General features: G+C 39.8%; 1 protein-coding gene across 1 annotated transcript in view; it reads right to left on the bottom strand.

The window, feature by feature from the left end:
• Positions 1-1,436: 1,436 nt before the first annotated feature.
• Positions 1,437-14,537, bottom strand: part of cdh4 (cadherin 4, type 1, R-cadherin (retinal)) — a 122,988-nt gene continuing 109,887 nt past the window's right edge. Inside the window, exons 9-16 of the mRNA XM_077725808.1 lie at positions 14,131-14,316; positions 13,776-14,029; positions 9,984-10,135; positions 6,924-7,160; positions 5,712-5,945; positions 5,389-5,528; positions 3,868-4,032; positions 1,437-2,908 (exon numbers count right to left, since the gene is read on the bottom strand). Of these exons, the coding sequence (XP_077581934.1) occupies positions 2,702-2,908; positions 3,868-4,032; positions 5,389-5,528; positions 5,712-5,945; positions 6,924-7,160; positions 9,984-10,135; positions 13,776-14,029; positions 14,131-14,316 (1,575 nt within the window). The 3' untranslated portion in view covers positions 1,437-2,701. The remainder of the gene's footprint in view (positions 2,909-3,867; positions 4,033-5,388; positions 5,529-5,711; positions 5,946-6,923; positions 7,161-9,983; positions 10,136-13,775; positions 14,030-14,130; positions 14,317-14,537) is intronic.

The following is a 14,537-nucleotide window of genomic DNA, read 5'->3' on the forward strand; positions in this document are numbered from 1 at the left end:
TGGCCCTAATGGCTCTAGTCTCCATTGGAGGTAATAAACCAGAATTATCTACTAAACCCATAAAACAGATATATTCCAAGAATGAACCAGTGCTTTCATTAACCCCCCCCCCCCCCCCCACACACACACACACATTGCACAATGGCAATTATCAACATGTTCAAGATGGTGGCTGTATTTTTCAGTACCCAAATTTTACACTGAATTTGATATCACAGTGCGCCTTATTTAGGAATTCTATTCGTGCTTAATGACCTCAAATCATTTTTTTAGAAACATGCGAGAGAAGTATATTCATCATTCACCAAAACCCATGAATAAAACAAAATAATAAACTTTACATAAATTAAAAAAAACCCATACCTGTCAACCTCGCCCAATTTTTCGCCTTATTGATGATTGCAGTTCTCCTTATTATGCGATCAAAAAGCATAAAAACGCAATGCGGCACATATTTAGTACTCATTTAAAACTTAAAACTCCAATTTTTTCCTCGAAGCAGGTGCCCAATCAATATGCACTAAATTCAAGATTCTGTAGATGTCGATGTATGACGCTGACAGCTTGACTTGCGCTAAATTTACATAGCGAAAAGGCGGATATGTGAAAGGGGAATGCGAGTGCGCATATCATGCTTAGAGCATGACAATAATAGCAGTCGACTGCGACGTTTTTGTCTACTACCAGTGACCAAGACGATACGTATCCGAGATTTACAGTAAACATACTTCTAAAAAATCCCATACAATAGTTGATATACGGAGTACACAATTTGAAATGATCAAAAAACGTATGAAAAGTATAAGACCCACCAACCACAATCTTAAAGCATAAAAAGACAAAAACACAAACAAAATGCATTGTAATAATGCACCTTACGATCAGATGTATAAAAAAAATAAGCTTCTTCATTGATGGATTGCCTTATAGTTAAAAAAACATGGTCAAAGTTCAAAGGAATATCAGAACATAAAAGTCTTGACCTACCGATTATGTACTTCACCTGTTTGCCTTACTGTATCTTTGCAGTGCTTTTGAAGGACGGATTATACCAGATGGAAGAAAAGGGAGTGACTTTGTCAAGAAAATGAGAAAGGAACTTGTCCAGAAGAAGCCCAGCATTTGTCAATTTAGCACTAGAAGGAAACAGAAAGTTATCAATATGCAGTAAACATAGGTTTTAGATTTTTATACCAAGTGAAATTCTCGATAAGTTGGTCTAACTTTCTGAACACAGAGATTTTATTCAACCATAGTATGTCTTTTGGTAAAGAAAACCACATTTTCTCACTACAAAAGCTCTGGCGTATGCTGCGAGAAAATGCTTCAAGGTTCAGTACATTTAACAAATAAATAAAAGACAAATGGAGACCAAGATAGCCAAAAACCAAAAGCAACAAAAGAATCATCAAATGCCAGCGACACTTCCAAAAATGTGTATGTTACAGTCTTTTTATTTTCTCAGTGTCTTTATACAGAGTATATTTATACAGTTTCTGTTGACTATTTGCACATTCTCACCAATTACTAACAAGTGATTTGAGGAAAAGTTTTGAGAAAAAAAAAACATGCACCTTTCAAGATTCTTGTTGGACTGTAAAAAACGGGAATGTTAAAGGTGTCAATAATGTTTCAGGACTTGTCAGAGTCTTTCTTCAGATCATGCCAAGCTTTACACTGTGGAGAAAGCAACACAACAACCGTACAGGGCAAGCAAAGCATCTCAACATCAAGGCTCCCTAAAACGTATGAGTCGGCGAAAGGAAGGCAAGCATTGTCCACCAATTTACAAATCCCAAAGTATCAAAAATGATGTCACTCACTCCATACCAGTTCCTTCCTCTCTGTATTTGTGTTAACGTTAGGGAAAGGTTTGTGACAGATAAAACCAAACAGTCCTTGGAGAAAACTAAGCCTTTGGGGGGAATTTGTCACTCACCCGAGAGCAATAAATGTGCCCTGGTTGTGCTCTTCTGACCAAGGACCACACTGAGGAGAAAAGAGTGGAGGGGATATGTGACAGGCAAGGTGGATTTTCACGGGGAAATGGGAGGCAATGACAGAAAAGGCCTTCTTCCCTGTACTGCATGAATGGCAACCGATCCTGAGATAGCAGGAGTCTGATACAAAAATCACACCACAAAAGGCACTTTATAAAATGACAGTGCTTCTGTTCTAAGGAAATTCAAGTTGATAGAGTAAGAGTCACAGGGCATCTCCCCCGAAAGAAACATTCTCTTCAGTGTGAGACTAAAGCAAGACATGGTTTTCTTTTAAACAATCAATCAAAGCATACGTTCAGCGAGTGCGCCTCTCACGACCGCCTTGATTTGTCCCCAGGGAGTTCGGGGTCCAGCACGGTGAGAGAACAACAGCAAGTTAAAAAAAAGAAGAAGAAGAAAAGAAATAAAAAGAAAAAAGGAAAATAAGAAATAACACAATACCCGACAGGTTTGCACTTGAAAAGTATAAAGCCAGAATACAGTTGCAGTGGAATTCATGTTTCCAGACTTCCAAGTGAGCATATACAGCCCATGTAAGGGTTCATTTCGCACATGTAGAGAGGCTGGGTCAAGTCCCTGGATTCTACCCGTGCTCTTGGGGTCAGCCATCTAAATGACCCTTCTCTCCTGACTCCTAGCAACAACTTAAAGACACCCCCCCAGCACCCCGCACCTTCCTCTAAACCCCTCCTTCGCTCTCAGTCATCTTCACCTCCCCCATAGAGGTCAGCCAGCTTCTTGAAGCGAGGCCCCCAGTCGTTGAGGTAGTCGTAATCCTGATCTCCCGAGCTGGTAGAGTTGAGCGAGCTGACTGATCCAGCAGTTGAACCATTGCCTTCGTAGTCAAACACCAGCAAGGAGTCGTAGGGGGGAGCTGTCGGGTCATTGTCTGCTGCCCGAAGACCCTGGAGACGCCAAAGTAAGGATTTTATTGATACCCTGGCAATTGCAGGTAATTCTCAAGTAAATGAGATAAAACCACTCGCCATCAACAACAATAAAAACAGTTTCTTATACCCTAGTTTGTCAATTTGATGTGTAAATAACTAGAAGACATTCCTCACTCCTCATGTCAAATCCTTGACCCCTGTTAGCTGAAGTACTGCAAACCAAACATCATTTCCCATAATGCCGGCGGCTATGAAAGCCTGTTACGTGCAAATAGGTGTGTGATTTCAGCTTTAGTTCGATCCACAGTGCGGTTTCTGTAGCAAACTGCACTGCGGTTTCATTTCAAGCGACCAACTTTGTGGCGCTGTTTGGTCCGCACAGGACTTGTCCAAAAGGTGCGCACCACAGACTTTTTAGATTTGAACCGTACCAGTCAAATCAGTTGTGAATCCGCCTTTAAATTCACCACAAATTTTCTGTCTCCTAAGACAAATGTGATGCGCACCCTAGTCAGGTTCACACGTTATTTGTGTGTAGCTCTAATGCAAAACAAATCATTTGTCCAATGCAGTATGTACCAGGGGTGAACAACTCTGGAGAGGCTCTATCCAGTCTGTTTTATCTATTTTCCTCCTCTACCACAACTGAAAGAAATGGTCAACTTGTCAGCAAGCTGTTCAGAAGCCCTAATTGATCCTGATGATGTTGAAGGAGGGATACTTGGAAGACTGACTGGATAAGTGTCTTTGAGGACCGGAGTTGGTGAACCCTGGAATATAGCTACATCATTGGAAAACCTGTTTAGTTCAATTTCATGCTTGAGCATTACAATGACTGTCTCAGAATTGTTAGATTTTTTTCCTGTAATATTTGTTTGAATGTCCAGCCAGACAAAATAAAGTAATTGACAATCCTATATTTTTGGTTTGGAAACAAAAACAAACAAAGAAAGTTAAAGTTTTTTTGTTCCTACGTCATGAATGAAATCTCCAATATCTCCAGGGTGCGGCAGACTGGGTCTGACTGGATACTGCGACTCGGGGATGACAGGCCTCTCATCCACTCTGCGTACTCCCGTCGGCTTATTGATGATGTGGTCCAGAGACTCTGGCTGCTGCAGCTGACTCAGGTCATAGTCCTGGATAAAGACCATGGGGAGAAATATGCAATACTTGCATAAAACTGCTTTACAAATCTGCCCCATGCTGAGATGAGCAATGCAATGAGGAGAAAAGTGATGACGACCGTTCTTCTTGTGTTGTCTTCCTATTTTAGCATAATAATGACATCCTCGGTGGCCCGGTGGGGCGAGTGGTTAGCGCGTCGGCCTCACAGCTTTGGGATTCTGGGTTCAAGTCTAGATCGGTCCACCTGAGTGGAGTTTGAACGTTCTCCCCAGGTCTGCGTGGGTTTCCTCCCACATTCCAAAAACATGCATGGTAGGCTGATTGGACACTCTAAATTGCCCCAGGTATGGGTGTGAGTGTGAATGCTTGTCCGTCTCTGGGCCGGAGACAGCTGGGATGAGGATGAAGCGGTTGAAAATGAGAGATGATATCCAAATATATTCAGGACAAAGTAACACCATATAAGTGCCAAAGTCATTTTTTTTACCATTTGGGTCAAGATTAATGAAGACGCTTTTTAAACGAAACAAATCATCGTCCGACATGGTGGTTGATTGTCTCTGAGACAAATACAGTCTTCTGCATTTGTGAAGGTGAACATCAAACATTGCTCATCATATGCATGCACCCTCACTCTTTCTTGACACACAATCAATGGTGAACATAATTGTTTGCTATTCATATCACTAGGAATGATTATAAGTTATTGTAAAGTACTTGTTTTTTCAAACTACGAGTATGCAGCATAAATCTCTGTAAGGGTAGGTTCTTGTATCATATGTCGGTATAAATAACTAGCTTCCATATAATTAATAATCACATTAATGTCCAATTATCACACAGGAATTGAAAGATAATTATACTCCTCAAAAGTTGTGAAGGTAAATGGCATAACAAACATATAGATTGGTTTTGTTTTAATTATATTTAGATAAACTCAATGCTTTATAAGGATAAAGCAGTGGTGCAACACAGCACATTGGCGGGAAATAACGTCCCTATGGCAGTAATTTTTTCCACTCTTTCCACTTACTAGATCGCTTGTTTCTGTGACCACGGAAAGGATTTGTGAGAGAGAGAAAGAGAGAAAAAAAAAGCCCAATTCTGGACTCGCAGCCTATATTTGTGCTGAGGGAGCACATTCATCTTGCTATGTAAAAAGCATTTTCTGCTCTACATAAAGTAAACATGCAGTCTTGCTGACCTCAATTTGCCAAGTCTTGTGCTGATGTACACCACCTGGGAGTTAGCCTCCCGCTTTTATTCGGGAAGTTAATGGGAGTTTTGTGTTCATCATGTCAAAAATGCCCGTGTCTGATAACAGCATTTTGTGATTTTGGCTGCTGGTGAATACATTGACTACATACCTGATCCTCCTCTCCTCCCCCTTCCTCGTCATATTTGAGGATATTGTCTCTGACATCGTCTTCTGGGTCAATCAAAAGTGGTTTTGCTTGCTTCTCCTTCTCTCTGCGCTTCATCCACACAACAAACAAGAGAACCATGCCTGCAACGAAGAGGCAGCCAAATATCAGCGGGTCTGAAGCATATATAAACACCCAATCTACTAAACTGCTCTAGAAAATAAAAAATAGCATGTCAAGTCAAGACCATGGTTTGAAGTTCACTGGCACACTTGCAGTAAGATCTTTAAACACTACATTGTAACTGCTGAATAAATTGTACTTACTGAGTAGAACAATTATGCAGATAAGTATGGCGATGATGGCCCCCGTGCCCAGTCCGGCGGCCGCTACTGCCCCCGTGGCGCTGCAGTCCCCGTTTTCGTCACAAGGACAGACTTTAATCCTGATCATAGAGCGGTTGGAGAGTTGAGGGTTTCCAGAGTCAGACACAGTGATGGGAATCTCGTACACCCCGGCCTCCAGGTAAGGAATCCTTAACTTCAGCTGAGCATGGTCACCTGGAAAGAGTATGAGAGGAGATTGTCAATATCAAGGAAGCAACTTTAAGACACGCTGTTCCCAAATAAAAATATACTCTAGCAGGCTTTGCGTGAGAGGTTTCACAAGTCATTTGGTTATTTATGATTCAAGTCCTTGAGGAAAATTTGTCCAACATCGCAGAAGAAGCCCACGATGCATTATTATTGATGCAAGTGTGCAAAAAATGATAGAGACTTTGCAAAACTGGTCCACCCATCGTCAGTAGTTGATGGGTTGCCTAATATTAACTGATTAAATGTCAATGACAATATATAAAAATATACTCAAGCAGAGTTTGCGTAAGAGGTTTGACAAGTCTCATCTCATTTTATGGACCGCTTTATTGTCATTAGGCTCACGGGAGGTGCTGGAGCCAATCCCAGCTGTCTTCGGGCCATAGGCGGGGGACACCGATCGCATGACACAAGGAGACGGACAACCGTCCACAACGACTCCCATACCTAAGGGCAATTTAGAGTGTCCAATCAGCCTGACAGGCATGTTTTTCGGAATGTGGGAGGAAACCGGAGTAGCCGGAGGAAACCCAGGACCCCAGAGCTGTGAAGCCAACGTGCTAACCACTCGCGCCACCGGACTGCAAGATGAATGAACGAATTAATGAACATGGAGACATTAGGCCCAATGGGAGAACAATTCAAGTACGTGTTCAGATTTATCCTCACGGCAACTGTTGTGATACACATCCATCTGGGTGGATTACTTGACAGATGGGTTACTCGGGGAAAAAAAGATGTGACTAGAGCTCATTTGTCACAAATGATGGATCATATGTCAGTGTTGGATGCAACCTGTGTCTCTCACAGTGAGACATTTTGCAAAAAATCTGACTTGAGAAGCTCAATACAACACTACCATGCAACGGCAATACGCATTTCATTAATATTACAGCTACATTTGTGCATCTATTGCTACCAAAGTAAAGGACGATTTTTTACCGCTGAGTCTGGTGATGGTCCAATTGTGGCGCAAACTGGGAGGAGAAGAAGGTAGGTCAAAACCAAAGGGCCCAACATTGGGATCAGAGTCGGCGTCCGAAGCTGTAATATTGATCCTCGAGTTGGGACGGGGCCGTTGGCACACTTGGGATTCCTGGGGTATCAGTACTGGTGGGTTGTCGTTAACGTCGATAAGATAGATTTGCAGGGTTCCTGTCCCACTGGCTTGAGGCGAACCTGGATGACGGAGAGAAAAGACAATTTGATCTAATGAGGCAGGAAGGTAAACATCAGAGAAGGTGGCATTATGTGAAATACATAAGGAGGTGACAGGTGAAATGCCGATGGCATGAGAGAGAAGTGTTAAGCAGTTTGGCTTTGGAACTGTTGACTAAACGCATATAACTATGACTTGGGGAACATATTGTTTTTTGTGGAACATTTTATGATAAAAATAGACCTCTACAATGGAACAAGCTCTGAAGCTAAAGGTGTGGAATTTAACAATTTTTGTTCACAAAGACCTTTGGACAGAATTGTGAGGCTTTTAGAGAAACTAAAAAACGGGAGAAAAGAATGTTCTAAGCCTTTTACCTGCAATGTACCTTTTTGTTCATTTCTTCCCCCCCAAAACATTTGACTTATTTGAATAGTAAATAAAAAGTATTGGCTTGATAGCTCTTTTTTAGCAGAGCCATGAGGTAAAGGTCAGGGCTGTTAAAATCTCGCAATTCGAAATTCACTCAGGAATCCTTCAATGGTCCTTGCTTCATGCAAAGGGAGACTCAGTTATGCCAAATTTATGAACGTAGAACAGAGAAAGCCTTTAATTCAACCGCTTCTATGGAGAAAACTCACAGTACTTGCTCACGATGCATAATTTTCATTTTTTTGAAGGGGGAAATATGTGAACAGAGTAAACATTTTGTTGGATGTATGCAAAAAATGATGGATACTTTGCAAAACTTGCCCACCTATAGGCAGTAATTGATGGGTTGCCTTTGTTAACTAATTAAATGCTGATGGCAATGGTAAAGGTTGAGCCAGTTTGAACTGGAATGGTTGGCAATGATTCATCCTGTTTCAGGGTCAATATCAAACTTGATCATTTTGAGAGGAGATCTTGATCGTCTATCCATATCAATGTCAGCCGAATAATCCCAACTAGCATTGACATTGCCTGCCTCTTCGTCAACAATACTTTCAACTACATTCATCCATTTGAACTGCGTAACCAGTTGAACAATTACACGCTTTCCTGGCAAATAGAAAATTTGTAAATGGACTCTTTGATAAAGAAACTTTTAATCTAATCCGATGCTTGTTGACATTGGGCCAGACTTGCTTGGGTGTCAAATTGATCGCAATTTGACTATTTAACAAGGCTTGGTTACAAAAGCACTAGGCTGAGTTGTTGTGGAAAAATGTGTACAATTTATGCCTCCAAGTTTGAGACACACCCCGAACTCGAATGTTATCTTGCAAAATGACAGTTTTTAGAATGCCATGGAGAGAAGCAGCTGTCTGTCAACAAGAGCCGTCTAGTGGAAACACCTTCATTATTATTCCATTCCGTTGTAGAAAGGCAGTGGTGGTGCTTCCAGAGCTAGAGTTGATACTATTTGCTGAAGCAAATATATCATTGAGTCTATTGGACTGGATGAAAGGATGGCAATATTGGACAAATCATATCTAGTACTTAAAAAGTGACAACTAATAAAAGTCAATCTACTCTGAAGGCAATGACATTCCAGCATCAAGACATGGAAACTGCCATGTGCTACTCTGTTAAACGAAACAGACCACAGTGCATAATGTTGCTTTAAGTAGCTGCAAACACAAACACACACACACACACAAACATATAAACACACTGTCAGGAATCTGAACTAAAGTAGTGAAGCGGAAAAGACAAGTTTCCACCAGTAGCTCATCGGTGTTACAATGTTTTCTCTCTAGGACAGCAACTTGGAGCATATTTTTCTGTATGTTAAGGTCTGTTGCCTAAACACCTTGTGCCGTTTGACGGTCTTGTCAATTATGATTGGATCGGTGCTTTGTAGCTTCCTTTTTGTGTGCCGTTTGAGTCAAATAAGTAAAACCAATTCAAGTCAATGTGAGTCATGTCGTCTTGTAGACGCTGAGCAACACAATCGATAGACAGATGACACTTTTAGCACAAGTCGGTGTGCTTCATTTCCCCCTGGAATAATAACACCTTACAAAGAGCAAGCTGCTCTATGGTAGACATTAGCTTATTGCACAGCGTTGTTGGCCAACGCTGCTTGTTTACTATGACATTCATTTTATTCTTATTTGCCCGTCACATATTTAACAAGACTCTCGCCAGGGTAGGTATTAAAAGTACTACCCATCATTCATGACACACCGTGTCAAGAACCTGAATACATTAAGTTTGTGCCACAACTTTTTACATTTCCATTTTCTAATATTTCCAATTTTTTTTTTTAGCAATCCACATTCGGGGCATATGGGGTACTGCTGCATTATTAAAACTGCAGGTTTAAAATTTTAATGTGCCCCGAGACTTTAAAAACGTTTGTAAATGACCCAATTACCAAATGTATTCATGTGAAAGAAGTCAATAGATTCGGTTTATGTGCTATGATGTAACCACGTACTATCGGGAATAGTAGTTTCGATACATTCAATGTCTAAGCGTAGTAGGGCTTTTAATTCATTTTTGCCCTGAGCCACATTCAAGTTACGATGTTCATCAAAGGGCTGTTATGACATAGTACCGTATATGTATAATCACCTAATCCTACTATTACATACACACAGCTGCACCTGCATTTAATTCTTTGCATGAAAGTAAATTGCTTTTTTGCGGCCAGCTGTATCTTTTTTAAAGAGTATAACTATTGTCCAATAAACTGTATTTTAAGAACGGGATGTTGAGACGATAAATTCTTGAAAAAGAGAACAAAAAAAATCAATTTGGACATTTAAAGAAATGTAAGAAATTGGAAAGGAACATTAATCATTAGGATTGTTAACATATATTTGGTTACTGAGGATACGGCCATCCTGACTTACCAGACTTACCATTGTCGAAAGCCAGAAATGTGGCCTCATATATGTTGTTTTTGACGTACATGGACTCTCGGTCAAGTAGCGCCATTGTAGTTATTTGCCCATTGGTTCGGTTAATCCTTAACCAGTTAGCGGGATCTGACAACTTCGAGTACCTATGCACAAACACACAATAACAACAAATTTATCATTTAGATAAAAGCTCTCTAGTTGATCTTTTGATATAAAACCTAAATGTTTTGGTCAACAACAATGGCATGAAAACAAAAACAACAAGAGTTATTATTTCTGGCATTTTCCTTTAGGTTTGTAAATGTTTGTATTGAAACATGGAGGTAAAATTCCAAGCAACTGAACATCACTGTCAAGTTTAGTTCCATTTTTAACCTCAAGCAGAAAAAAAAATCATCTTGTGTCATCACCTGCTTGACAATTTCAGGAAAGCTGAACCTGATAACTCAAACTACAGACGACAAATCCAATTAACTGCAGCCACAAACAGAATTGGCATACAGTAATGGCAGCGGCAGGGGGAGTGGCGCCAGTTATTTATAGCATTGCGACAAGAGAACATTTGAAACAACACTATAAACCACTTATAATTAAAACTTCTCCCATAACTAGCATTTTTATTCTTATCTGTTTCCGTTGATCATTCACCTCACAAATCTAACTAATTCCTTTTCATTACATGACTAAATAAATGCAGAACAATCTTTACGTTTGGCTCGTTAACCAAAAAACGCAGATGGCTAATGGCCTCGAATCTCTTCTTTTTACACAAAGAAAGCAAGTTTAGAAAGGCAATCTGGCCTTCTAAGCTTATACAACATCTCTCATGTTTGTGGGGCTACTTTAGAGACATTTGGAGTCTTTTTTTTCTGTGTGCATGTGCAAAGGTTCATGCAAAGTCATCCAAAGTAGGAGCAGCGGTAGCAGTAGAAACATGCCCGCCTAAGCATGAGGTGAGCATCTGTTGGCAAGCTGCTTTGGTGGAGACATCAGCTTTGAGCTGGCGTCAATAACAGAAAGATTCTGACAGAAAAGAAAATGGCGAGGTCATTGGGAGCAATCAAAGGCAGTGCCTCAATCGCGGGGGAAGAGTTTGCGCTACGCATACATAGGCATTGAACAAAAGTAATAGTGCAAAACATTTTAAAGTGCCATGGTTTAGAGATCAATTTCTTTTTCTACGCACACAAAAAGTAAAATTTTCTCTCAGCAATTGTCAACAAATGTTCAAATGTGTCTTAGTCCGAGTCCCTCCATACATTTAATAAAGTGTGTTTTGAGAGAAAAAAATATATTAGTTTCCTAGAATAAAGTTCAAATTTCAAATAAAAAACATCTGATTACATGAGTAGTTTAGTTTAGTAGTAGATTATATTAGTAGTTTTTTTAATGAAAAGAAAAAAACCCATTATTTAGTAGTAAAAAGTCAAAACTAGTATTACAAAAATCTAAATGATCTGAAACATTTATCCCCCCCATCCCCAAAAAACTAATTAAACAACATATTTTTTGAACATGAAAAACATGGCCAAATAAAGAGACTAAATACTAAATCCAAAAAAGCACATTCTATTGCAAAAAAAACTCATTAAAAATCTAAGAAAATTGCATTAAACCCTTTTATACCTAGATAAACCTCCAAACTAACTCTTCTAAAAGAGTAAATGGATATGTGAATCACATTATAACATTTTTCCCCCCCAAATTTTAAATTCCAAAACCAATTGCACTTTCCCGAAATACTCCCACCATCATGTTTGCCTTTATTTTTGTGTTCTGCGTACATGAAGTGCCTGCTCAGGAATAAAGGCGTTCAGTTGTATTTCAGCGAGGTTTCTTGTTAGAACAGGTCATCTAACTGACATTAAGAAAAATCAATGGCATTGGATAGAATTCTCTCTGCTATGGAATGAGGCTGCTGGTCCTTTTAGAGGGAATGTGGGAGTGTCTGGTATACAGGATCGATGCCTAGGTGGCACAAAGCCTTCTGCGTGTAGGCCATGTTATGACAGATGGAGAACAGACTCAATTAGGAGGACGAGTAGAGGAGTAGAGGGTGAGGACTCGCCCGAGAAGGCGAGATGGGCAATATCTCGCTCATTATATGATGACCTCTTCACACCAAGCAGGACAACTCAGAAGGAAAGTGTCTTTAAGTTTGGGAATTGAGGAGCAGTAGAGCGTGTACAATGTTGAAGCACAATCAACTTTGGCCAAAGTACTCCCTGTGGTTATCACACCAGCAACAAACTCGTTTAAAGAGGGAAAATCAAGTCAGGTTTCAACCTGCAATTTTCTTTGAATTAGTGATTTGAAGGGTCTAGGGGGGCTAGAATATCGGAAATCAAAGGTTTTAGTCAACCCAATTAAAATTAATGTGGTGTGTATTGAATTTGCGTGCTAGTACTTGTGTTTTGGGATAGGACAACTCTAAATTGCTTTGATTTCAACAATCGTGTCATGATTTACGAGAGCATAACTCAATGTGAGGCTATGTTGCTCTTATTTTTTGTTTTTTTGTGGGGAAAGAATGGATATAATATTTAAGACGATTATTTCTTTACTTAAATTATACACATGACAAAAATTGCTAATTTTTGCAGCATGAATAAGTAGTTTATAATGCGCACAATATTTACGTGAATATAAAATAATTACATTGGGAAACCAGCCGCCCTCCATTTTCAGTTTTTCGGTTGCTGATTTTAAATCCGTTTTTATCTATATAATATAGTTTTAATTTTTCTAACCTTACTATTTTCTCCCAATAAGTTTAACTTTCCAGTCCTTTGTATGGTTACATCTATTTTTCTGAATCAATATCAACATTAGCCTGCACTAGTTGACTGCTTTTCACATATTGAATTACTATATTAAATGCTTTTATTGCTTTTAAAGCATTCAGTGCAATACGACGCATGTCAAATTGTCCCTCTAAACTAAAGCATGGCATTACAGGCATTTTTTTTTTTTTTTTTTTGGCCACATACTGTTACTTGAGGGCTATTTTTAAGTGCCCGGCTATAGACCCATTTTGTTAAAAGCAATCATTTGTCATTGTACAAAAACATTTCAAACTTGATGTGCAAAAAGGTAGCATTTCCAGAAAAAATCTCCAGTGTTTGAATAGAACATTTTTTGAGCAGCTTTCTGAACTGTGCTTTTAGAAATGACAAATGATTTTGACTAGGGTTCATATAAATTACAAAAAGTGAACTTCCCAGACAAAAGCTGACACTCACAAAGTATTAAAGTCATCTGAAAGCCTAATGAGCTCACTTAGACACACTATGTAGTCATGTAGTCTTATTCTTGGATTTACTGGGCTTTTGTTGTACAGTTCATGTTAAAAGTAAAATGAAAAAGAACCCCCCCCCAATTATGTGTTCGTCAATTGGCTGTGGATCCTTTTGGTGTATTTTGACTCATGTTTTTCGATTATTTCGTGCCTAATATACGTTGTTATTATACACTTTTTCTTCTCACTACCCTTCAATTAAACTGGTCTCTTAATTCTGCACTGATTAACGCATAAAAAAAACATGTAAAAAAATGCAACCTATACGCCCAGTGCTCGTAGATATCTTAAAATGCGTCAAAATCGCAAATTTGTCTCGTATCTCAAAGCAAACATCTGCTCGGAATTTTACTCGTGTCTCAAATTTCTCATATGTTGGGCCACTCGTATGTCAAGGTATTACTGTACTCATTCTACTTTCATGTATGTCAGTATCATTGTAGACCCCAAACTGTCTATTGGTGTATAATGCACATACTACATACCTGACAATCTGATGGACGAAGTGGTCTGGGTCCTGAGCAGAAAAGACCGTAAGAGTCGTCCCTGCCGGAACACCCTCCTCAAAGCGAATCATTTTAGGGTTAACGGGAAAGACGGGAGGCTCGTTCACATCCTGAACGGAGATGGTGACTCCAGCTGTGGACTGAAGTGATGACTGAATGCCGCTGGCCAAGTGGGCTTGGTTGGAGACCACTACAGTCAGCATGAAGGCCCGGTTCATCTCAAAGTCCACTGGCTAGAAAAGCAAGTAAAGAGTTAGACGAGAAGGAAACTGCAGGAACGGGAAGTGAAAATGAGGGAAGAATCTACTGGAAGATGAAATGTTTTGACACTCGCCTTTATTACAGTCAGCATGCCTTCATTAGTGATCGGGTTAGTGCGGATTGTGAAATGTCCCGAGGGGTCCCCGCTGACAATACGATAGACCGCGTTCCAGTTTGGGCTGTGAGGTTGATCTCGGTCCACGACAGTCAGGTTGGCAACCACCACATTCAACTTGTTCTCTGGCACTTCTCCTGAAAACTGTATGGCAGAAGAAATTGGCTTTTTACACAAGACCGACATCATTTGGTGTAATATACACTGCATACATGGTTTGGCGTGAAAGTTATGTTATTCACGGGCCAAATCGTACCAGCTCTGATTTCTTTTCAAAAGTCATTATGTCTGTTAATTAGTAATGCACCAAATAATCAGTTATTAAATGAACTCACCATGAACAGATATTGTTGACTTAAGAATAT

The sequence above is a fragment of the Stigmatopora nigra genome, chromosome 10 (assembly GCF_051989575.1).
Source record: "Stigmatopora nigra isolate UIUO_SnigA chromosome 10, RoL_Snig_1.1, whole genome shotgun sequence".
NCBI lineage: Eukaryota > Metazoa > Chordata > Actinopteri > Syngnathiformes > Syngnathidae > Stigmatopora > Stigmatopora nigra.